Genomic DNA, 23,616 nt, shown 5'->3' on the forward strand with positions numbered 1-23,616 from the left:
TCTGAACCTCTTTCGCCATATCGTATCCTAGATATCTGTCTTTCCTTAAAGCAATAAAATAAGAATAATATTCTCCACTATTTATAATCGTATCCTCTACTCAATTGCTATCACTCTTATACCTTTCCTATCTCAAAACAAGTCCCAGCATCAGAATATCTTTATAAAGCTCATCTCATCTCATCTCATCTTAAAACTTTTTTTGTCATATAAAATAAACCCAACTTGATATCGAATATTGATATTAAGGAAAAGTAAGCAAAACAAGATAGAAACGAGGTCATAAACATCGACTAGCTGGCTAGGTGATGTATTCATTGTAATTGTTTGATTTATTTCAGTGGTTTTTGTTTTTGTTTTGTACATTTTGGTAAAGGAATCATCGAGCTATGGAATATTTGGACGATTCAGGGTCTCCAGACCTATTATATCATGAACAAACTGAAATTGGTACTAGACGTCAGAGGAAGAGTTCCAAGTTTACCATGGGTAAATATACTATTTATGAGACTGCTGAGAGGATGTATATCGTTGGGAGCAACAAACGAGAGAGTATGTTTAGAATATTGGAAATCGATTTAACTATACCTTCAGATCGGTTAAATGTATTGGAAGACAATGTCTTCTTTACAAGAGGTGAAATTATGAATGTTTTAGCTGGATTAGAACTTGTAAGTGGTGAAGGGTTGACCAAGAAATTGACAGGTGAAGGTTTACTTGGGTTTATAAGGTTCACGTCGTGTTATTATTTAGTCGTGATAACAAAATGCAGTAAAGTGGCAGTAATAGGTGGACATTATATATATCATATCGATGAAACTGAGCTAGTTCCAGTTTGTAAAAATTACAAAAAACCTGATAAATATTCTAATGAGGCACGTTTAATGACAACTTTCCAAAATTTAGATTTGACTAAAACTTTTTATTTTAGTTATACTTATGATATCACAAATACTTTACAAACAAATTTGTTAAGAGAGAAGTTAGTAGCTGTAGCTAGAGAAGACGTCACAATACCTGCTGGTATATCTGATTATAATGAAATGTTTGTCTGGAATGCCTATCTTTTATCGCCAGTGCTGTCATGCATCGACACTGTCTTTGATTGGTTTCAAGTAACATTGCATGGATTTATAGATCAAGTCAATGTTTCAATCTTAGGGAAAAGCATATACATTACACTGATAGCTAGAAGATCACATCATTTTGCTGGTGCTAGATTCTTGAAGAGAGGTGTCAACACACGGGGTTACGTTGCAAATGAAGTAGAAACTGAACAAATCGTGTCAGATATGATTCTTACACCATTCCATCAACCTGGAAACGGATATTTTGATAGTGATAGATATACTTCTTTCGTTCAACATAGAGGGTCGATACCTCTGTATTGGACTCAAGATGCTTCGAATTTAGCCACTAAACCACCTATCGAGATTAATATAGTCGACCCGTACTTTTGCTCAGCTTCCCTTCATTTTGATATGTTGTACCAACGTTACGGTGGTGGTAACATACAAGTATTAAACTTAATTAAAACTAGAGAGAAAGTTGCTAGAGAAATAAAACTTTTGAAGGAATTTGAACAGTGCATTGCATATTTGAATAATTTTTTACCAATTGACAAGAAAATAGAATATACTTCTTGGGATATGAGTAGGGCTTCAAAACAAGATGGGCAGCGTGTTATCGAATTTTTAGAGAGATATGCCCTAGAGTCTGTTACAAAGACTGGATTGTTTCATAATGGATTTGATTTTAATAGTACAAGAATCCAAGAAGGCATTTGTAGGACTAACTGCATTGACTGCTTAGATAGAACAAATGCCGCACAGTTTATCATTGGTAAAAGGGCATTAGGAGAACAGTTGAAGGCATTAGGTATAATTGATGACAGTAACTTGGAGTATGACTCCGATATTGTTAATATTCTAACAGAATTATTTCATGACTTAGGGGATACAATTGCATTACAATATGGTGGTTCTCATTTGGTTAATACGATGGAAACTTATAGAAAGATCAACCAATGGAGATCCCATTCAAGAGACATGATAGAGAGCATTAAAAGATTTTACAGCAATTCATTTGTTGATGCCCAGCGACAAGACGCCATTAATTTGTTTTTAGGCCATTATGTTTGGAAAGAAGGGCGTCCTAATTTATGGGAAATGAATACAGATTTTTACCTTCACAATGATGCCCTGGCAATTTCAAAGAGAAGTTATACACATTGGTGGAACAACTATCATATTTACAGTTTACGAACATTTTTGAAAGAGCAGATAATCGATTTGGGAAATGATGTTACATATGACAATATTGTGCGTAATGTTCGTGGATATCCTGATGCGTTTGATAATTATTGGAATGAGTACTATGCTCCGCGCTGTCTAACATTCATGCAAGATCTATTTGCCTATAATATGAATTCTACTCGATTATATCACACTTCTAAGATTCGTAGCCAAGCAATTTCACCATTTGCATCACGAAAGCAAGGTTCGATTAACAGTAAATTAAGAAATATATCGTCTGAGTTCTACAAAGAAAAAGAAAAATTAAAACGTCCACAACTCTCCAAGAAAACAGTTTTTAATGGTAAGGATGAATTAGAATTAGTGGAAAACAATTTAAAAGACACTGTTAGCACTAGAAATTGGATAAAGAAAACTTTAGATTCATGCATGACGGATTCAGTTCCAATAATTCTTAGAGATAGACTTAAATTACCATATGCGGGAGCAAGTGATATTAACGAAACAGATTCCGCCAACATAACCTTGTCGAACATCCCGATCGATAAGACATACCATTCAAGTCATTACGAGCATTTATCAGCTGACGTTGGGTATTATAAGAAGATTATACAGGTCAACAACTATAAGCCTAATTATTCTAACAAAATTCATTCAGATCTTGATAGAATAGAAGTAGATGCTAATGATATATCTATATATCAAGAAGCGCTGAGCGTTGGTGATAGAAATTTGATATTCATTTAAGAATCAAGTTAAATTTAATTTTATTCTATTCTGTTCTATTTTATTATATTATATGTTTATATTCTGTTTCTGTATATATTATGTATATGGCATACCTATTAAGACAATGTTTAAAATACCAATAATACCACTTCGCCAATATGAGATCACGTCGGTTTCGAAACGTTGATTTATTCTTCGACTGTATTTGTGAATTGGTTAAAATTTTTCTTGACTATTTCATTGAACTCTCCAATTTGTTTTCCAGAACAGTCCAAAATGGATTTATAACATGCAAGAGTATTTTTTATATCATTAGATTTCAACCAAATCTTACCATTTAAGCCAATGGCAATTTCGAACTGGGCATGTTTAGCTAATAGTTTCAGGAGTGGGAAATCATTATTATACAAAAGCTGACGAGCGAACCCCAATGAAACTTCAGCTACCATTCCTTCATCTAGAAGGCCAAAACCAGCATCTTGACCGGTTGTAGAATCCATACATTCAATTTCTGCTTCCAATTCCTTTTCAGAAGAACAGACACGAGCATAGACTAAGTCACCAATCTTTAAAGTTGGCCTATTCTTCTTGGAAGCATTTGGAAATGCCATATATGATAAAGATACTGGTGTTGAGAAACTTGAAAGTGAAACTCTATAACTGTCTGCAAAGGCACCAGTAATCACACCAATGACAAAATCACCAGTAGCTGGAATATAACGCTTGGAATCATAATCGACATAAAGAGTTTGACCTCTTTTATTATCAGTTCTATTCAAAACACCTGCATTTACAGGCAATACCATTTGAGTTTTTGGATCGCAGTACATACCTGGACCCAAAGAAACTGGTTTACCAGCATCTACTTCAACATTATCACCAGGGAGAACCAATACTGACATCACTATACTATCAATCACCAATGTTACCGTATCCTGTGCCTCGATAACCTATGAGAAAGCAACTCTTTTATTATATCAAGAGATGAGATGAGATGTTGTTAGTTAACATTAAATACCAATCATTTTTCAAATTCTTGATATTTTAAGAGCTATGAAAAATTATTACACATTGAAGAACTGATGGATAAGAGATGAGTTTTAAAAGATTTGTGAGGTAGGATATGTGTTAAACACGTCTATAGTTGGTGATTTTGTTTCTTGATGTTTGTTTGAACAGCTTCCATTGTTTTTCCTGATCATTAATTGCTTGAGAATTGATTAATTTCAATTTCAGCTGATTATGATCGATGAGATGAGCTAAAGTATTAGCACTAGAAGAAGGAATTCGTGGGTTATTTTGTGATCGTGAGCAACTGTTCTCTATGGATTTGATCTGCATTGCATAGTTGTTTAATCGGTTTCCTTTGTGGGTCTTATATTTTAGCAATTTTTATCATTTTGGAAGCTTAATGTAAGTAAATTCTCTTGGTATGACTAAGGAACGTTAACTTTAGATACGAGGAAGTAGTAAAATTTATAAACTTATATTGTCAAAGTTCTAGTTGTAATTGCCCTACATATTCCTAGTTGTTTGATAGAATTTCGATTTGTATATCTTGACTTCTTTATATTTTAGCACTCCGTTTCTTACCAATTATGTTATTAGTAAGTAACATATAATAATAAAGCAGTCCGATTAAAAGTTATAGAACTGATGATCACTCTTTTTAGAAGTTATTTATAAGAAAGTGATGGAAACCCAACTGATCAGTTATGTCAAACGGGTTCTCGTTGACTAAGTTGTTTCCAAAATGTTTGACTACAGTTTTGTTTGTCTGGACAGGTCTTGTTACAATACAAGAGGTTCATTTGATTTCCACTACTATTATTAGCACATCGATAATAATAACGTTTGTTTTGTCAATTTACACATATTATAAGGTAATAATTGTTGGGCCAGGAAGTCCTCTAGACTTTGGTCAACTCACAGTTCGTAATATTAAGGATGCTGAAGATGGAATTGAACTTCCCCCAGATTTTTTAGCTCAGAGATCATTCACTTTGAAGCATGATGGTAGATTTAGAGTTTGCAGAACTTGTAACGTTTGGAAACCAGACAGGTGTCATCATTGTTCTGCCTGCGATAAATGCATTTTAAAGATGGACCACCATTGCCCTTGGTTTGCTGAATGTGTAGGATTCAAGAATCAAAAATATTTTGTTCAATTCCTGATCTACACTACAGTGTATGCAATCTTGGTTATGACATATACATCATTTCAGATTTATGATTGGTTCAAAAATGAACTATATGAAACTGAGATTATAAAAATAAGACTGCTGATGGTTTGGATCTTATCTGTGGCAGTTTTCCTAACAGTAACCTGTTTCACTGGTTTCTCCATTTACCAAACGATTAATAATAGAACAACGATAGAAATGTATACATTAAGAAAATATAGAGAAGAACTCGAATTATATGGTAATTATAGAGATTCACAATTGACAAGGAATATATTTGATCTAGGCTCCACTTGGGAAAACTGGTGCGAAGTAATGGGAACGTCACTATGGGAACAACTAATGCCAGTAAGAACCAGAAAATCGATACTAAACAGGAACACAATAGATGAAAAGGGTTTATATTTCCGTATTAATGATAAAGTTAATCAAAGTTTATTGGGAAGTGCTGACCTTCAAAATAGACTAATGAGAAGACTAACCCCAAGATCATCTGTAGATACTAACCGCTAATACCCACTATTAATAGTAATATTATTATTATTATTTACACTAGTCACTCAATTAGCATCTGAATGGCGGCTACTATGGAATTAATAATAACATGAATGCAAAACATTCGAACTTCATGTATATTACAATGATTGATTCCTTACAACAAAGAGTTTATATTCTCTGAAGCAGCATAGTAGATATTATAAAAATTGGAATTGTTATTGTTAAAAATAATTAAATTAAAGATGGCTATTGTACAATTATTTAGTGGCATATATAATTAATTATATATAATGCATGTTATTTTATTACTTTATTAAATGGGAAACAGAAAGTTACAATATTTTTTATAGCACAACTCCCATTATATGAATTATGAAAGGACTCAGAATTATATTATATTATTCCAGTATAACTTAGAATAATAATGCTAAGATGACTACAGTCAAACCTGTAAAGCCAGCTTTAAATGTATTAGCAATACCTTCATAAGTTGACAGAACTGGAGTGGTTGTAGAATTCGACATGACAGTATTAGTAGTCAAGGATGAATGACCGATAATAGAAACAAATTCATCCAAACTTGCTTCAACTGAAATATGTCTAGTTGTAACGTAAGTGCTCTTGGTAATGTTGTTAATAGAGTAAATTGGAGCATAGCTTGAAGTACTAATCTTAGAGTTTAATTTGGTGGTTTCAGTAATATGAGCAGTTGAAGTAGTTGTTGAGTTTGTGGTAATGTTGTATAATGGATAATAGGTAGTGTGAGTCTTGTATTCGGCATCAACGTTATTGGTAACAATTGTTGAAATGATATCAGTTTGCTCAGTTGAAGAGATCTTCTTTGTTGATGAAAGTTCGGATATTGGGCAATAAGTGGTGTAACTTGTGATTTTACCAGAAACAGTGACAGTGACAACCTTAGATGTCATTTCGGCATCTTCAGTTTTAGATACTGTTGGAGAAATGGTTGAGATTGGGAACCAACTTGTATAACTAGTAACTTGACCATCGATGGTAACAGTAACAATTGAAAAGGTTAAGTCGACGGAATCGACACTAGAAACTGCTTCAGTAGCAGTTGGTTTAAAAACAGTAAATGTAGAAGTTGGAGTTGACTCTTCAGATGTAGAAGTTTTTTTAGTTGAGCAAGGGAACCAACTTGTGTATGAGGTGATTTGACCATCCTTAGTAACGGTGACGACAGAATAGGTTAATTGAACTTCTTCTTCGGTGGTAGTTGAATTGTATGAAGGAATGCTAGTATGGCTAGAAATTTGGGAATCAGTGATGGTAGTAGTGGTAGTTGTTTCTAAATCACGAGTGGTGGAATTAGTACTAGAAATTGAATTAACAATTGCTGTAGTAGTGTTCGAGGATGAAACTGTGGCAACAGGGAACCAGCTGGTGAAACTTGTTAATTGACCATCAACGGTAATAGTAACAACAGAGAAAGTTAGTTCAGCATCTACGTTATTTGTGACAGTTTGATGAGGAGTTGAGATAGTCTTTGTTATAGTACTATTGTTGACAATGGTGGCAGTTTGTAGCTCCAATGGTTTGGTTGGTTGGACAGTGGAGATCGGAAACCAGCTAGTGTAACTAGTAACTTGACCATCGATAGTGACAGTTACAACAGTTGAAGTCAATATAGCAGTAGAATTGCTACTTGAGGTAGATGGCACGGATTGAGAAACAGAGCTTTCAGTTTCAACGGCAATTGGTGTTGTAGTAGAAATAGCAGATGAAGTCATTGGGACAGATGAGGAAGCGATTTCGGTAGAAGAACTGATTTCAGCAGATGAAGTGTTTTCAGTAGATGAAGTGATTTTGGCAGAAGGAGCTATTTCAGTAGATGAAGCGACAGTGGTAGAATTTGAACTGGAAGTGGTACTTTTACCTATACCTGCAATATTGTTAGTCTTAGATGTGCTGAGTGCGGTAGTGTAGATATATGAAAAGCTGGAGCATTGACTGTAAGAAGAAGAATGGAAAACTTCAATAGTGCTAGAAATTTCAAATAGAGATGTAGATATAACACTACTAGAAGTTCTGTTTCTTTGTGTTGGGACAGAAATAGAACCAGATAGAGTCGATTGGATACTGGTCAATTCAGTCTCAACTGGAATAGAAGATTCTAAATCTGATGAAGATGTTGAGACCTCTGATTCGGAGTAGCTAGATGTGGAGCTTGGTACTTCTTCGATAGAAGAATCATATTCAGAGTTAGCAGAAGAGGTAACAATTTCTTCAGAAGTAGAGGTGGAAGCTGTTAGAGATTCAGATTCTAGTAGAGTGGTTTCTTCATTGATGCTAGAAGAGACATAGACAGTTGATGATTGAATTGGGGAACTTGAATTAGCGTAGCTGACAATAACATCATTTAATTGAACTGGTACTTCATCTTCAGTGACAGCAGCTAATGAATCGCCATAAAATAATGAACCAAATGTTAATGAGGTATCTCTCTTTAACAAAGAACCTTCTTGTTCACCTTTCAAAGTAATCAAGTTCGTGATTGAGGTGCCGGTAATTTGTTGAGAATAGAACTTAATACGTAAGTAATAACCTTCAGTAACAGAATTTGTAAGAACTAAACTTATTTCAGATGAGGTAGATAAATCGGTAAACAAATATGGGATACTTTTCAATGGTTGATTAAACGAGTCAACTTCGGTGACTATTTCAACCACTGTTTTACCTTCATCATATAAGTAAGCATCTTCATCGGTTGGGACAGATTCAAAATATAAACCATTAGATAATTCGGAAGCTGGAATATCTAAGATAAACCAAGCAGTATTATTTTCTTGGTAAATACCACCATATGAATTGATTTCAGAGACATTTTGAGGCATATAATTGATTGTATTAGCGAACGATTCACCTGTAGAATCTTGGAAATCATATTCAATGGACATTGGTTCAGTAATTGCGCCTAAAGCATCGTCAGTAAGTCTAGCTAAGAAGTTGAATGTGGTAGTTAAGTTGGCACGATCTTCGTCGATAAAAGTAACATTAAACAGGTTATCAGAATGAGAGACGGTACCAATGACAGAGGACTTGTAGGTTAGATCAAATGAACCTTCTGGGAAAGAAGTAAATTCTTTTGGAACTTGGAAATATATATTATCTTTTTTACCTTTAGCAGCAAATAATTCAGCTTCAATTAGAAACCAACCATCTGGGTAAGTACAGTTAGATGATAATGTATCAGGTACAACTACCTGGATATTTGAAAAAAAGGCATCTGCCGCGGAAACTGCAGATGCAAGTGTAATGAAATTCAGTAGACAACTCTGAATCGATACCATTGTATGTATTTTAATTTAATTAATAAACCTTATTATTTTTGTCTATACTTTTATTGGTAGAATTAATTTGTTCTTATTTAGTTATCTTTTTGATAACAAGAAGTAAGTTAATCTAATTAGAAGAATTTTTTGGGAAATACATTTTTGGAATATCTCAATAGTTAACATCCATTTATACTTTTCAAAAGTTGTCATGTCATTGAATTGATAATTGTCCAAATGCTGAACTAAGTAAGTACAGCATTTTAAATTTGATCCAAATTTAGCAGTACCTTTTTTTGCTGTGTTACCCAATATAATCTAACTTGGACTAAGGGATCAAAAACTAATGAAAAATTCAGCATTCTATTCTATCTTGACCCCAGCAAATTTTCGAGACCCTCTAATCCCACCTATTCAAAACCTTTTGATTTGGATGAGCTTGTCCTAAAGTCAAGCAATATGTATCTATCACTATAAAGTTCACTGCTTTGGCTACCATAGGAGATCAAAATCGATATCTGTTTAACCAGCTGAATTTTTAAAGATTTATCCTAATTGGGAATGCTGAACTTTTAAAATACCTAAATAGGAAATATGTAGCCCACGGATACTTGATTCGGTGGATCATATCCTAATATGGAAATTTTTTCTTTTCGAAATCGCTTGGATAATTACCCAATTCGGTCATTGGGAGTTAGTTGATGAAGTAAGATTCGAAATTTGACATGGCTGAAAAATGGACAATAGAGACATAAAAGATGGAAATGACAGTACTTTTTGAATAAGGACAGTTTACCATTGTCCAAAAAAAAATGCTGGACTTGTCGACACAACTGATTTCTGTAATAATTGACCATTTACCTGAAGTAGGTTGTCGTTGAATGTCTTCTATTCCATAATAAATGTACCAATTTAAATTTTGTCATCTCTAATGTAGAGAGGATCGCTTGGAATCACGATGTTGGAAGAGCAATGAATTCAGCTCTTGATACTTTCGATCCAAACTTGCAGTTACCTTTGGGTGTAAATATCCTGATTCGATATCCGGATATTTGATTTTTGGTTTAATTGACGGATTGGATCAAATTCATATTTACAAAGCAGTCTTATTGGGACAGATCATGTCATTTACGTTTTGGGACATTGCTGAACTCTCACATGTAAAGGTGTGGTTCTTATTTTCTTACCTTTTCTAGAATTCATAAATAATTACCATAAATGATAATTCATTTTAGGATCAGCGTTAGAAAAAGTCCTCCTACTTTGGCGATATCACCTAATCCATCCAGTTAAACTTGTTTGATCTTTTGGACATTGACAAATATTTACATTTGAAAGGCCATTTTAAACCCCTCAGGTATCCTCCTCAATCGGGGGTAATTATTATTGGCTACAATATACCTGTTATTTGATATTTCAACGAAACAGCCGCTTTCCTTATCTATACCATGGTGAATCAAAGCTTTTAAGAACTGTTAACCTTTAAACATTTCTAACTTTAAACCCTTGAATCATATTTGTTGATATCTACACCTGTACATCGCACTATTTGAAGTCACTCTCACATTGATAAAACCTTAAAAATATCAAAATTTAATCAGAATTAATTAAAATGACTATCAAAAAATATTAATCTTTGCTGTAAATTACCTTGCAAAAGTAGTGATTATAGCCAATAAGGAGGGTACACAGCATATATGATGTCCTTCTTGGAAGTTGGAAGTAATAAGAAATGGATAAATATTTTATTCAATGATTTTGGGATACCACATCGTTTTGAAATTTCAGAAGATTTGAAGACTGAATGGGATATTAAAAACAATCGCTATTTTGGAGAAGTACAGATCCCAAGTTATGATAAATACCCATTAAAGCCTGTTGTTTGTTGTTTCACTGTTAATGAGTCCTTGCCTTCTGGTTCAATTAGTGTTCCAGCTGCGAAATTTGGAGTTAATCCTTTGCATCCTACTATAAATCAATGTACATTAAAGATATTAAAGGATCAACCAGTTGTACTAGAAACTGTTACGTTCCTTGCAAACCCAAAATTATATAAAAGACTAGAGTGCTTTCAAAAGGATACTGAAAAGTTTAATTTCTTTTGTTCAAAATTTGGGATTATTGATAAGCAAAGTGTGATACATCTAGATGATGATATTAGTAAACCCTGGTGTAAAGTTGTCGATTGTACTCCTTCCAATACAGGTATAGTTGATTTTAACAAGACACAGATATATTTCTTGGAAGATACGCATTCGCTATTGGAATCTAAGGCCAATCTGTTCGACAGTATTTCCCCCACTGTTCCATCTAAAAAATCTTCGAATACTAGGATACAACTGTCATGTTTAAAACATCCTGTGTTGAGAGAACTGTATAAGAATGAATTGCCTCTAACAAATGATGATACTATATTCGCATTTGCATCGTTTGAAGTATTCCAAAGTGTTGGTGTCATTGATGGAAACTATATTACAATTTCAAATGATACTACTTCAATGACTCTTCAACTATTTTTGTTATTACAGCCTAATGGCTATAGTAATACAAAATTATTCGTGCATCCAAGAGTTATGGCAAATTTTTGGAAATCTGGAGATGTAATAGTTGAAAAATGTGAGAGCGAGTTTACAAATTTTGCTGTTGCTTCATCAGTATCACTAGCAAGAGTTGGTAATTTTTATCATTCCCAAAAGAAATATGAGAACTTGATTCTTCATAATTTAAAGAAGTTTTTAACAGAGAAAGAAAGAGTATTACGTTGTAAACAATTGATCCCTATCGGATTTGATTCTACATTTAGTAGCCTATACTCAGATGACATTGAAAATGTTGATGATAATCTGTTGAATGACTCTGTTGTTTGGTTTTCTATCGAAAAGGCTGAAATAGAAAATGAGGATTATGATAATGGAACATTGAAGGATTTTATTATTAATCCTTCTAGAACAAAGTTGGTTACCGAAAATATCATATCAAAACACCCACTTCAAATGAACAATCCAACATTTCATAAGTATTACGATTTAGTGTTACCACCAAAATATGATACAAACAAATTTGACTATGCCAAACGTTTCTTTAATATCTTAGAAGCGTCTCTAAATTGTTTTGAAAAATCGATACCTATCTCAACTTCGATTATTTTGCAATCAGGTACACCAAACACTGGTAAATCTACGTTAGTTAAGTCTGGATCTTTGTATCTGGGTTTTCATTTGTTAGAGATTGACTGTGCTTCGCTTCCTGTAACCAATGTTGGTTCTTTAGACTCTGTAAGTAAAACTGTGGGTTATATTAAAGCGAAGGTCGAAAGTGTGTTGCCATATACAACACCTTCCATTATATATCTTTCTCATATTGATATCTTGTTAAGGAAAGATGATTCTAACCAAGACCCTCAAGTTTCAAATATATCAAAACTCATGGATATTGAAGTAACAAAATTTATAAATGAAATACTTTCAAAGTTTAAAGGAACGATTTTTGTTTGTTCAACTAATAATTTTGATTCTTTACCAACGACCTTTACTTCAAATCTTAAATTCGATATTAATGTGTCAGTCCCGGATGAAAACCAGCGTAAAGAAATATTCAAATGGTACCTAGCTACTGATGTCCTCAATAGAGGTATCCAAGGTGGTTATGTTTTTAACAGCTCAAATGATTTGTTATTATCAAAGTTGGCCCTTCAATCAGCTGGTTTGACACCTTGGGATATCAAGTTCACCATTGATAAAGCAAAATCAAAATCATTGCAAAATTGTATAAAACATAATAATTCCAACAATGACATTAATAATATTTGTAAAATATCTATGGTTGATATTAAAGAATCTATTGGTGATGTAAGAGATGAATATTCAACGTCCATTGGTGCACCAAAGATTCCAAATGTGACATGGGACGACATTGGTGGTATTGATATAGTTAAAGGTGAAATTATGGATACTATTGATATGCCTCTAAAACATCCTGAATTATTTGCATCTGGTATGAAAAAGAGGAGCGGTGTTTTATTTTACGGGCCTCCTGGGACTGGTAAAACACTAATGGCAAAAGCCATAGCAACGAATTTCTCTTTGAATTTCTTTAGTGTCAAAGGTCCAGAATTATTGAACATGTATATCGGTGAATCAGAAGCCAATGTGCGTAGAGTGTTCCAAAAGGCTCGTGATGCCAAGCCATGTGTCATATTTTTTGATGAATTAGATTCAGTTGCACCAAAAAGAGGTAACCAGGGTGATTCTGGTGGTGTCATGGATCGAATTGTATCTCAGTTACTAGCTGAATTAGATGGTATGAGTACTGGCGGAGATGGTGTTTTTGTCATTGGTGCCACGAACAGACCTGATTTGTTAGATGAAGCTTTGTTACGTCCAGGTAGATTTGATAAGCTTTTGTTCCTTGGTATCCCTGACAATAACGATAAACAATTAAACATTTTACAGGCATTAACTAGAAAATTTGAATTAGGTGAAAATGTTAATTTGAGTGAAGTTGCAGAGCAATGTCCATTCAACTATTCTGGTGCCGATTTCTATGCACTGTGTTCAGATGCTATGTTAAATGCGATGACAAGAATAGCCAAAGAAGTTGACGAAAAGATAAAGAAATATAATGAAACTAACGGTACCAATCTCTCAGTTAGATACTGGAGTGACCACATTGCCACAGATGAAGATGTCAAAGTTGTTGTCAACATGTCTGATTTCTTAACTGCGCAAAAGGAATTAATTCCAAGCATTTCTCATGATGAACTTCAACATTACCTGAGAGTGAAAAGCAACTTTGAAAGCACCGACAATGGTGATAATCCTGTAAGTAGTTAATAAGTTGACCTTTCTCTATGTTTTTTAAAATTTCATATTTTCTATATCTAGTGTAAGATTAATTCATATTCAATTATCAGAAACGATAAAGAAAGAGCGTCACGGAAGAATATAAAACTTTTCCTCTTTAACATAGTTTGATAACGTAAAAACTTGGATAACAATTAAGGGATAACATAAACGTATGATTCTAATTAGTAGACTGATTTTTCCCATCATTAATATTCTGATACTATTAATACTATATAATAATATTATAACTATATTCGTAATTTTACAGAGTTAAGAGATACTTTAATTACCCGGATTTCAAGATTTTTCAAGTTTACTGATATTTTAAACAACGAAAGAGAATGGATAATATTTAAAGAGGTTTAACCACTACTAAAGAAATTTTAATCGTACTAATAAAGATTGAATTGGTAGTAGGAGGCCAGGTATCTTAAGGATCAATTGATAAGAAATGGAGGCAGTTAGCTCTTCTAATGGGTATCCATCCATGCAATGGGATTCTGCTTTAGATATTCCTTTGAAGGCATCTGAAGAAGTTGTTAGTATTGACTTAGAGACAGACTTACCAGAAGATCCAGCAGATTTAAGAACTTTATTGGTTGAAGAAAGTTCTGACAAAGAACACTGGCTTACTATTGCTGTTGCCTATTGTAATCAAGGAAAAATTGATGAAGGTATCAAATTGATTGAGATGGCATTGGAAACTTTTCAAAACGTTGAGAAGGCACCACTGCATACATTTTTAACTTGGGCTCATTTGAAGAAGGCTAAAGAAACCTCTGTCAATAAGGAAGAGAAAAATCAGGAATTGAATCAAGCGGAGATGCACTTGAAGGATGCTATCGGTTTTGATCCTACATGGGTTGGTAATATGTTAGCTACTATTGATTTGTATTATGAAAGAAACCAATATGATAAAGCTTTGGAAACCACGGATATTTTCATGAAAGGTATTGCTACAGAAGATCATAGACATGGTAGAACTACAAAACCTAATTGTTTCTTTATTTTGATTAGAGCTAAGCTATTGTACCAAAAAAATAATTATCTAGCAAGTTTAAGATTATTCCAAGAATTATTGGTTTTGAATCCTGTCTTGCAACCAGATCCTCGTATTGGTATTGGTTTGTGTTTTTGGCAATTGAAAGATTATAAAATGGCCATCAAATCTTGGAAAAGAGCTCTAGAATTGAATCCTAAGGACAAAAGTGCAGAAATTTTGGTCTTACTTGGTGATTTCCACAAGTCGTTAACTGAATCTTCAAACGATAATCAATTTTCTGATTACTACACTGAAGCATTGAAAAATCTAAACAATTTATATTCTAATAATAAAGAAAACCCGGTTTTGTTAACTCTGCTTCAAAGTTACTTCTATTTTAAAGGTGACTACAAGGCCGTTTTAGACATCCATGAAAATAAAATATCAAAAGTTGCTAGTATAACGACAAACTCTGTGTTATCTGATAGTGCATTTTGGTGTGCTAGAGCACACTACTCTTTACATGATTATCGTAAGGCATTTACTATGTTTCAAGAAAGTTTAAGAAAAAATGAGGATAATCTTTTGGCTAAATTTGGTCTAGGTCAAACTCAATTCAAAACAAATCTACTTGAAGAAAGTATTTTGACATTCGAAAATCTATATAAGTCTTTCGAAGGTATACAGGAATTGAATTATATTTTGGGTTTATTATATTCTGGTAAGGTTTTAAATTTATCGAATATTTTACCACATTCTGAGAGTCAAAAACTGATTGCAAAATCAATCCAATATTTGGAAAAATATGTCAAATTAACCACTACCAAAAAGAATCAATTAGTAATCCCAAAAGCTTATCTAATTCTTTCAGAGTTATATGAAATCCAGAATAACTATAAGCAATCGCTGGAATACTTGACAAAGGCCATGGAAGATGCTAAAGCAATTAACAAGGATGAAATACCATTTGAAATTTTAAACAACATAGGTTGCTTCTATTTTATAACTGGTGATAGTAATAAAGCTATAGAATATTTTGAATTTGCAAAAGAAAGATTAAAGGTTTATGATATTGACACTAAGCCTTCGGAAGTAACACTTTCGTATAATATTGCAAGAACCACAGAAACTACAGATATTTCAAAGGCTAATTCTATGTATGAGGATATTTTAGGTCGTCATCCTGATTACATCCATCTAAAAGTAAGATCTTTAATTGCTAAGTTTATGATTAACGGTGGTAAAGATGGTGTTTCTATAGAGGGTGAAGTGGAGAATTTAATGAAAGATAATTCTTCAGATTTGGAAGTTCGTTCTTTTTACAGTTGGTTTTTGAAAAATGACATGAAGGACACTGCAAACTTTGACGAAAAGAAGTATGTGAAGAATCAAGAAATTGAAACTAATAATAATAAGGAAACCTTGGTTAAATTTAATTCACATGATGTATTTGCTTTAAACTCAATGGGTAACTTCTATAATTATCTTGCCAAGGAAAATAAGAGAAATCCAGAAAAGGCTAAACAATATTACTTGAAAAGTATTCAATTGTTCCAAAAGGCCTTACAAGTGGATCCATTGAATGTATTTGCAGCTCAAGGTTTGGCAATAATATTTGCTGAGTGTAAGAGATTAGGTCCTTCTTTGGAGATTTTAAGGAAAATTAGAGACTCCTTGGATACTGAAGATGTTCATCTAAATTTGGCAAATTGTTTATTGGAAATGCATGAATATGCGAAAGCTATTGAAGAATATGAATTCATTCTAAAAAGATTTTTGGATTCAAAAAATAGTGCAAAAATTTACAACTTATTGGGTAGAACCTGGTATGCTAGAGGTAATAAAGAAAAATCTCACGACTGTTACAAAAAATCATTGAAAAATGCTGAAACAGCATTAAAAATGGAAACAGAAAAAGAGAATGGTACTGCTAGAGGCTCGAAAATTATGAGTTTTAAATATAATGTTGCTTTATTACATTTTCAAATTGCAGAAACATTGAGAAGAGCTGATGTTAGGGACCGTACAGTAGAAGATGTGACCAATGCATTAGAAGGTTTACAAGTAGCTTTAATTATGTTGAAGGATATCAAAGATCAGGAATTCAAATTAATTGCTAAAGATGAGCTTGAACAACGTATTCAATTAGGTGAGACCACCATGAAGAGTGCCTTAGAACGTTGTAAAATTGAACAAGAGCAATATGAACAAGAACAATCCAATAAATTGGATGAAGCACGTAAGATCTTGGAAGAAAATGAGCAAAAAAAATTGGAAAGAATTGAGAAGGAAAAGGAAATTGAACGTGCTAGATTGGAAAAGAAGAGAGAAGAGTTCTTGAAACTTCAAGAAGAGGCACAAAAGATAATAGAGGAACGTGAATCAGCTATTGTCAATGAGCCAAGTAGTGATGAAGACAGGGATCAAGAAGATTATGAAAATGTCGAAGAGAAGTCTGCTAAAAAGGCTAAAAGAAAGAGATCAAGTACATCAGAAGGAAAGACCAAGAAGAGAAAAGCCAACAAGCCCAAGGAAGGAGAAGATGATGAAGACGAAGTCATTTCAAAAACCAATGGTAGAAGAGGTAAGAAATCAGTATTATCAGAAGAATTCATTGCTACAAGTGATGAAGAAGATGATGTTGTTTCAGACCAAGGAAATGAAGAAGAAGAAAAAGAAGCGCATAATACTGGTTCCTCGGATAATGATGATGATTTGTTCTAAACGCCATTGGTAATAACAGTAACTGTTAATATTAGATAACATTAACTTCTGTAAGAACTGTAAATTTGTAATATATAGAAATAAACTTAATATAAAACGTTTTAGACTGGTGATAATTAATTTGTAATTTTTGTAAATTTATTCATTATTACACTATTTATATATATATATATATGTATATGTATTAATCATGTATTATTTTAGGAGATAATTAATTTTGCACAATTCGTATATGAATTGATGCATTATTTATAACTAAGTAAAGGAATCCTTAGCATCATTTTCTAGTAAATACTTTATCAGTTCATAAATATTTTCTCTATCGGCAACCGTATGAATCCATATCCCAAAAACCTCATGTTTTAAGTTCTTTATTATCACTAAATCATCTTTAACTTCAACACCCATAGTCTCCAGTGGATTCTCTTGACTTTCACTCGCATTAAACACACTTCTCTTATTTATTACACTATTGGGAACTATACCCATTGAAAAATTATCTGGATTAATTCTATTAAGTATAATTAAACCATAGTTATATATATCACGACCAGTCAACATAGTCCCAGAAGAGGATTGGTTATCAGTGTTCAAGGAAGCTATAGACTCTTCCTTTGGTGGTAACATATCTCCATTGGAAATGTCACGTAAATAAATTGCTAATACACCTTGGTATTCTAACTTATTCCATTCATCTTTCTCAAAATCCCATTGGTAAACTGAAGCATGTGGAGTATGGAAAAGCAATTGTTTTATCTTAGGATCATACCTACTAATCACATTAAAGTTTAAAGCCTTTCTATAAAATTCCATAGTCATTGCAGAATTAGATTCTGAATCAGGTTTAACTTCACTTAGGGTCGACATCTATCTATCTATCTATCTATCTATTTCAATTATTTTGGTTCTATTGTTTGAGACAAGTATAGAAAAAGCTGTTTTCCCACCTACTCTTGAAAAGCAAACTATCTATCAGTTATGGAATTTGTCAACACAATCAGAATCCACCAATTCATCGAAATCAATAACCATAATTAACTTCAATTTACCTTAATCAATTAATTATTTTTTTTTTCATCTTCATGACATACTTTATCGAAATTTTGACGTATAAATTTCATAAAAGTTGCAAATTTCATCTCGGATAAATTAATTTACATAGTTAAGAATTGTTTATAGTGAGAGCAAAGAGAGAGAATGTTAGACCAATTTCGAGTTGATGCTACGAAACTGAAGGTCTTTCTTGGAGCTAACAGTTTCTATAGGTATCAGTACAATACCATCGAGGATGGACATATAAATCTTTATTCAGAAACTACTTTTACAATACTAAAAATTAGACTGAAATAAAAAGAAAACCTTACGATAAGTTAAAATCAAGTTTTTCCATATTTAACCGAAGCTGTAAGAATACAGGTTTTAATGGAAAAATCAGTTAGAAATCGTATTGGCAATTCGATTCATGTCAATTCCTCGAGCCACTACGTATAATATAATCTGATGATTATGATGAACTGCTTAAAATCGTTGTATTTCACCTCTTGGATCCGTATATCACCTATCGGAGGACTATTTTCCGACACCCTCGACCACAATAGTGGATGGAATCTCTCCATTTCTTAATAATGTGTAATTTAATATACGTACATGCACCTAAATCTTGATGACATCTGTTCCCCCATACACAATGGAACAAATACGTTATGGTAGGAGGGGGACGTGGGACAGATTAGTTCTAATCTTAGATTTAATGATATCATCTGACAAAAACAATCCCGGTCTATCTCCAGTTATTGTTGTCTTCGTATTATCCGTTTCGAGTGGGATTTATTTCCGCCGCTAAACTCCAGAATAGCCCCGGTGGAAACTTGGTTCGAAAAGTGTTTAATATCACATACCTCCTTCTGACAACGACGATGGTTCGAGTTTAGATCAGTAATTGAATTAATAAAATTATATATAAGTGAAGTACTTTCTTATCTTTCATGACAGGTTTGATTACCGATTTTAAAGCTTTTGCAGAGTCTTGGTGTTGATGTGAAAAGACCAAACAAGAAGTTTTATTGAAAGAGTGATATTCTAAAGTCTATCCACCCTTTTCTATAGTTTCTAAAGTTTTAAATTGTTATAATCATAATGTCTCAAGTTGTTAAAGTTGGTGTCGTTGGTACTGGTATCTTTGCCAAGGACAGACATTTACCTTCTTACCAAGAAATGTCCAATGAATTCAAAGTTGTTGCTGCTTACAACAGAACTAAGAGCAAGGCTGAAGAATTTGCTAAATTAGCTAATTTGCCAGATAACAAAGTCTACGACAACTTGGATGAAATCATGAATGATCCAGATGTCGATTATGTTGATGCTTTGTTGCCAGTTCAATTCAATGTTGACACCGTTAAGAAGGCTATCGCTGCTGGTAAACCAATTATTTTGGAAAAACCAATTGCTGCTAACATGAAGCAAGCTAGAGAATTAGTTGAATTATCTGATTCTACCGAATTGCCAATTGGTATCGCAGAAAACTGGTTATACTTATCTTGTATCGAATTGGCCAAGAAACACTTGCCTCGTATTGGTGATGTTGTTGGTTTCACCCATAACTCCACTGGTCCATTTGTTACAAACAATAAGTATTTGGCTACTACTTGGAGACAATCTCCTGAACACATTGGTGGTTTCTTATCAGATGGTGGTGTTCACCAATTGGCTTTAGTCACTAGCTTGGTTGGTGAATTTGAATCTGTTTCTGCTTTAACTCAACAAGTTCGTGAACAATCTGGTACTGATGATATCGTATTCTCTACCGTTAAGATTAGAAATAGTAAAACTATTGGTACCTTCACTTATGGTTCTGCCTTCGGTGCTACTGACAAATCTGTATTCTTGAAAATGTACGGTACTAAGGGTTCTGTTGTTGTTGAATTATCAGACAAGGCTAACCCTGTAGTTAAAGTCAGAGTTGGTGAAACTGCTGAAACAGCTGGTGCTGAAGAAGTTTACCCAGTCTCTCAAGAAGATTCATTTGGTGTCAATGATGAATTCTTGAACTTCCGTGAAGCTGTTTTGAAGAAAGACAAGAAGCTATTCAAGAGTTCCCCAAGAGTTGCCTTCCATCACTTGGCTTGTGTTGCTGCTTTCTTGGAATCCTCAGCCCAAAATGGTAACAATGTTACTGTTGAAACTATTTAATGATTAAAGTATATAGATTTACGATTTGTTTTATACATATTTTGTGTAATTAACGATTTTATAAGAATTTTTGAAACTATTTTAAATTTTAAAATTAACCACTTGTTAGCCTATAATAACTTTGAGATACTAAAACTTTTGGAATTTTGGCAATTAGTGAAAATTAAAGTTCAAGTAACAATCATAAAAAAGAGAATATTTAAAGTAATGGATTATGATTTAAATTCAAAAGATTAATATATTTATAAAACTAAGATACAAAGATAAGATATATACACATACTAGAAATTACATGTATTATTATTTAAAAACCTTAGCGAGAAGACATAGCCTTGGTAACAACTCTCTTCAAACCGACTTCAGCCTTTCTCAAGTCTTCAGCGGAAGAGTCTTCGATTTCTAAAGCAGCCATAGCTTCTGATAGAGCAGCTTCAATCTTGGACTTAGAACCTCTCTTCATCTTAGAGGACAAGACTGGGTCAGTGACAGTTTGTTCGATAGAAGCAACGTAAGATTCCAATCTTTGTCTAGCTTCGTGTCTCTTGGCGAAAGCTTCGTCAGCAGCCTTGAATTCTTCAGCTTGGTTGACCATCTTTTCGATATCGTCAGAGGACAATCTACCGACAGCGTTGGAGATAGTAATGTTAGCGGACTTACCAGTAGACTTTTCGACGGCAGTAACCTTCAAGATACCGTTAGCATCAACTTCGAAGATAGCTTCCAAGACTGGTTCACCAGCTGGCATTGGTGGGATGTTCTTCAAGTCGAATTCACCCAACAAAGTGTTTTCTTTACAGTTGACACGTTCACCTTGGTAGACTGGGAATTGAACGGTAGTTTGGTTGTCACCAACAGTGGTGAAAGTTCTTCTCTTGATGGTTGGGACGGTAGTGTTTCTTGGAACGACGATACCGAAGATGTCACCTTGCATACCAACACCTAAGGATAATGGAGCAACATCCAACAACAACAAGTCCTTGGTTTCATCGGAAGTAGATTGACCGGTCAAGATAGCACCTTGAACAGCAGCACCGTAAGCAACAGCTTCATCTGGATTAATGGATTTTTCCAATTGCTTACCGTCGAAGAAGTCAGACAATAATTTTTGGACCTTTGGAATTCTGGTAGAACCACCGACCAAGACAACTTCATCGATTTGAGACTTGGCGATCTTAGCATCCTTCAAGACTTGTTCAACTGGGGTCAAAGTAGATTTGAACAAAGCAGCGTTTAAGTCTTCGAATCTGGCTCTGGTGATAGAAGCTTCGAAATCTTCACCTTCGAACAAGGAGTCGACTTCAACGGTGGTTTGAGTGACAGAAGACAAAGTTCTCTTAGCTCTTTCAGCAGCAGTTCTCAATCTTCTCAAAGCTCTGGCGTCACCGGAGATATCCAAACCAGTCTTCTTCTTGAATTCAGCCTTGAAGTGTTCCAACATGTTAGTGTCGAAATCTTGACCACCCAAGTGAGTGTTACCGGAGGTAGATTTGACGGTGAAGACACCACCAGCGATGTGCAACAAGGAGACATCGAAAGTACCACCACCTAAATCGAAGATCAAGACGTGTCTTTCTTTTTCAGACTTACCAGCACCTAAACCGTAAGCAATGGCAGCGGCAGTTGGTTCGTTAATGATACGCAAAACGTTCAAACCAGAGATGGCACCAGCATCCTTGGTAGCTTGTCTTTGAGCATCGTTGAAATAAGCTGGGACAGTGATGACAGCCTTTTCGACCTTCTTACCGATCTTAGCTTCAGCAATTTCCTTCATCTTGGTCAAGACCATGGAGGAAATTTCTTGTGGGGAGAAAGTTTTAGTTTCACCCAAGTATTCAACTTCGATCATTGGAGCACCTTGAGCGTCAATGACCTTAAATGGCCAAGTCTTCATATCTTCTTGGACAGCTTCTTCGTCGAATCTTCTACCGATCAAACGCTTAGCATCGAAGACAGTGTTCTTTGGGTTCAAAGCAGCTTGGTTCTTAGCAGCATCACCAATCAATCTTTCTTCTGGAGTGAAAGCAACGAAAGATGGAGTAACTCTGTTACCTTGTTCGTTAGCAATAATTTCAACAGAAGATTCATAAGTAGCAACACAGGAGTAAGTAGTACCTAAATCGATACCAATAGCACCTTGGAAAACACCTTCAGCCATTTTTAATTGTTGATAGTTTTTATTGGTCTCTTTAAAAGAAAAAATTAAAACACAATAACAATCCTCAAAATTTAATTCAAAAAATCTTTTAAGTGTTTTAAAAGTTCTTATAACTCACAATTGTGAAGATTGAAAAAACTTTTCATAAATAATTTTAAACTTTCAATGACCTCGAGATGAGTGAAAAGTTTGAATGAAAAATTTTCAGCATTTCTCTCGAAATGAAATTTGCATCTCATCCATCCATCATCATCCATAATCCATCCATTAGCTTGTTTGACTGTGCAACATTAACCTGTCAATGTGATTGTTCAAGGTGAAAAAAAAAATTGGAAAAAGAAACGAGATATCCTAGACTCAGCAAACAGTAACATAAAATTTTTTTTTTTCCATCCTTCTGAACTGAGTAATAACTCTCAGTAAATTGATTTAATAGAAGCTCACCAGCTCAGTGGGGGTGCTCTCCTAGAGTAAATTCATTCCATCTCTAATATCTTTTCCAACTTTCTTTGGGAGCAAACCTTTTAATTTCTTTTTGGCAGCGATGGTTCAGATGCTTAAATTGTAGACAGTGAGTGGAAACTATTGATCATGCTTTTGCAGATGAGACATATGGGAAGCGTACCAATCGATGATCATTTATGTAGTGAACGTTATCTGCCTGATTCGCAGTTAATTTCTCAATTGTAGAAACTTGGTTTCTGTATCTTGGATGGAGTGCTTCAATTTAAAAGCGTTTAGCAAAATTTAATGTGACAACCTTA

The 23,616-nt window shown here is 33.9% G+C and overlaps 9 protein-coding genes across 9 annotated transcripts; 5 read left to right on the forward strand and 4 right to left on the reverse strand.

Annotated features, from left to right (window-relative positions):
• Window positions 1-389: 389 nt before the first annotated feature.
• Window positions 390-3,002, forward strand: FIG4 (phosphatidylinositol-3,5-bisphosphate 5-phosphatase; the record flags this gene model as incomplete). Its single annotated transcript, XM_001644015.1, has 1 exon — window positions 390-3,002. One exon carries the CDS (start codon window positions 390-392, stop codon window positions 3,000-3,002), a length of 2,613 nt encoding a protein of 870 aa, XP_001644065.1.
• A 170-nt stretch (window positions 3,003-3,172) lies between these two features.
• On the reverse strand, window positions 3,173-3,886 carry RRP40 (exosome non-catalytic core subunit RRP40; the record flags this gene model as incomplete). The annotated part of the gene is made up of 1 exon (XM_001644016.1): window positions 3,173-3,886. The coding sequence occupies one exon, from the start codon at window positions 3,884-3,886 to the stop codon at window positions 3,173-3,175; it is 714 nt and encodes a 237-aa protein (XP_001644066.1).
• An 813-nt stretch (window positions 3,887-4,699) lies between these two features.
• On the forward strand, window positions 4,700-5,680 carry PFA3 (palmitoyltransferase PFA3; the record flags this gene model as incomplete). Its single annotated transcript, XM_001644017.1, has 1 exon — window positions 4,700-5,680. One exon carries the CDS (start codon window positions 4,700-4,702, stop codon window positions 5,678-5,680), a length of 981 nt encoding a protein of 326 aa, XP_001644067.1.
• A 398-nt stretch (window positions 5,681-6,078) lies between these two features.
• EGT2 (Egt2p) lies at window positions 6,079-8,976 on the reverse strand (the record flags this gene model as incomplete). The annotated part of the gene is made up of 1 exon (XM_001644018.1): window positions 6,079-8,976. The coding sequence occupies one exon, from the start codon at window positions 8,974-8,976 to the stop codon at window positions 6,079-6,081; it is 2,898 nt and encodes a 965-aa protein (XP_001644068.1).
• A 1,679-nt stretch (window positions 8,977-10,655) lies between these two features.
• PEX6 (AAA family ATPase peroxin 6) lies at window positions 10,656-13,790 on the forward strand (the record flags this gene model as incomplete). The annotated part of the gene is made up of 1 exon (XM_001644019.1): window positions 10,656-13,790. One exon carries the CDS (start codon window positions 10,656-10,658, stop codon window positions 13,788-13,790), a length of 3,135 nt encoding a protein of 1,044 aa, XP_001644069.1.
• A 463-nt stretch (window positions 13,791-14,253) lies between these two features.
• CTR9 (Ctr9p) lies at window positions 14,254-17,508 on the forward strand (the record flags this gene model as incomplete). Its single annotated transcript, XM_001644020.1, has 1 exon — window positions 14,254-17,508. One exon carries the CDS (start codon window positions 14,254-14,256, stop codon window positions 17,506-17,508), a length of 3,255 nt encoding a protein of 1,084 aa, XP_001644070.1.
• A 255-nt stretch (window positions 17,509-17,763) lies between these two features.
• On the reverse strand, window positions 17,764-18,375 carry DCP1 (Dcp1p; the record flags this gene model as incomplete). Its single annotated transcript, XM_001644021.1, has 1 exon — window positions 17,764-18,375. One exon carries the CDS (start codon window positions 18,373-18,375, stop codon window positions 17,764-17,766), a length of 612 nt encoding a protein of 203 aa, XP_001644071.1.
• Window positions 18,376-19,644: 1,269 nt separating this feature from the next.
• Window positions 19,645-20,697, forward strand: Kpol_1014p34 (uncharacterized protein; the record flags this gene model as incomplete). Its single annotated transcript, XM_001644022.1, has 1 exon — window positions 19,645-20,697. One exon carries the CDS (start codon window positions 19,645-19,647, stop codon window positions 20,695-20,697), a length of 1,053 nt encoding a protein of 350 aa, XP_001644072.1.
• Window positions 20,698-21,010: 313 nt separating this feature from the next.
• Window positions 21,011-22,852, reverse strand: Kpol_1014p35 (uncharacterized protein; the record flags this gene model as incomplete). Its single annotated transcript, XM_001644023.1, has 1 exon — window positions 21,011-22,852. One exon carries the CDS (start codon window positions 22,850-22,852, stop codon window positions 21,011-21,013), a length of 1,842 nt encoding a protein of 613 aa, XP_001644073.1.
• Window positions 22,853-23,616: the final 764 nt, after the last annotated feature.

The sequence above is a fragment of the Vanderwaltozyma polyspora genome, genomic scaffold (genome assembly GCF_000150035.1).
Source record: "Vanderwaltozyma polyspora DSM 70294 KpolScaffold1014 genomic scaffold, whole genome shotgun sequence".
Classification (NCBI taxonomy): domain Eukaryota; kingdom Fungi; phylum Ascomycota; class Saccharomycetes; order Saccharomycetales; family Saccharomycetaceae; genus Vanderwaltozyma; species Vanderwaltozyma polyspora.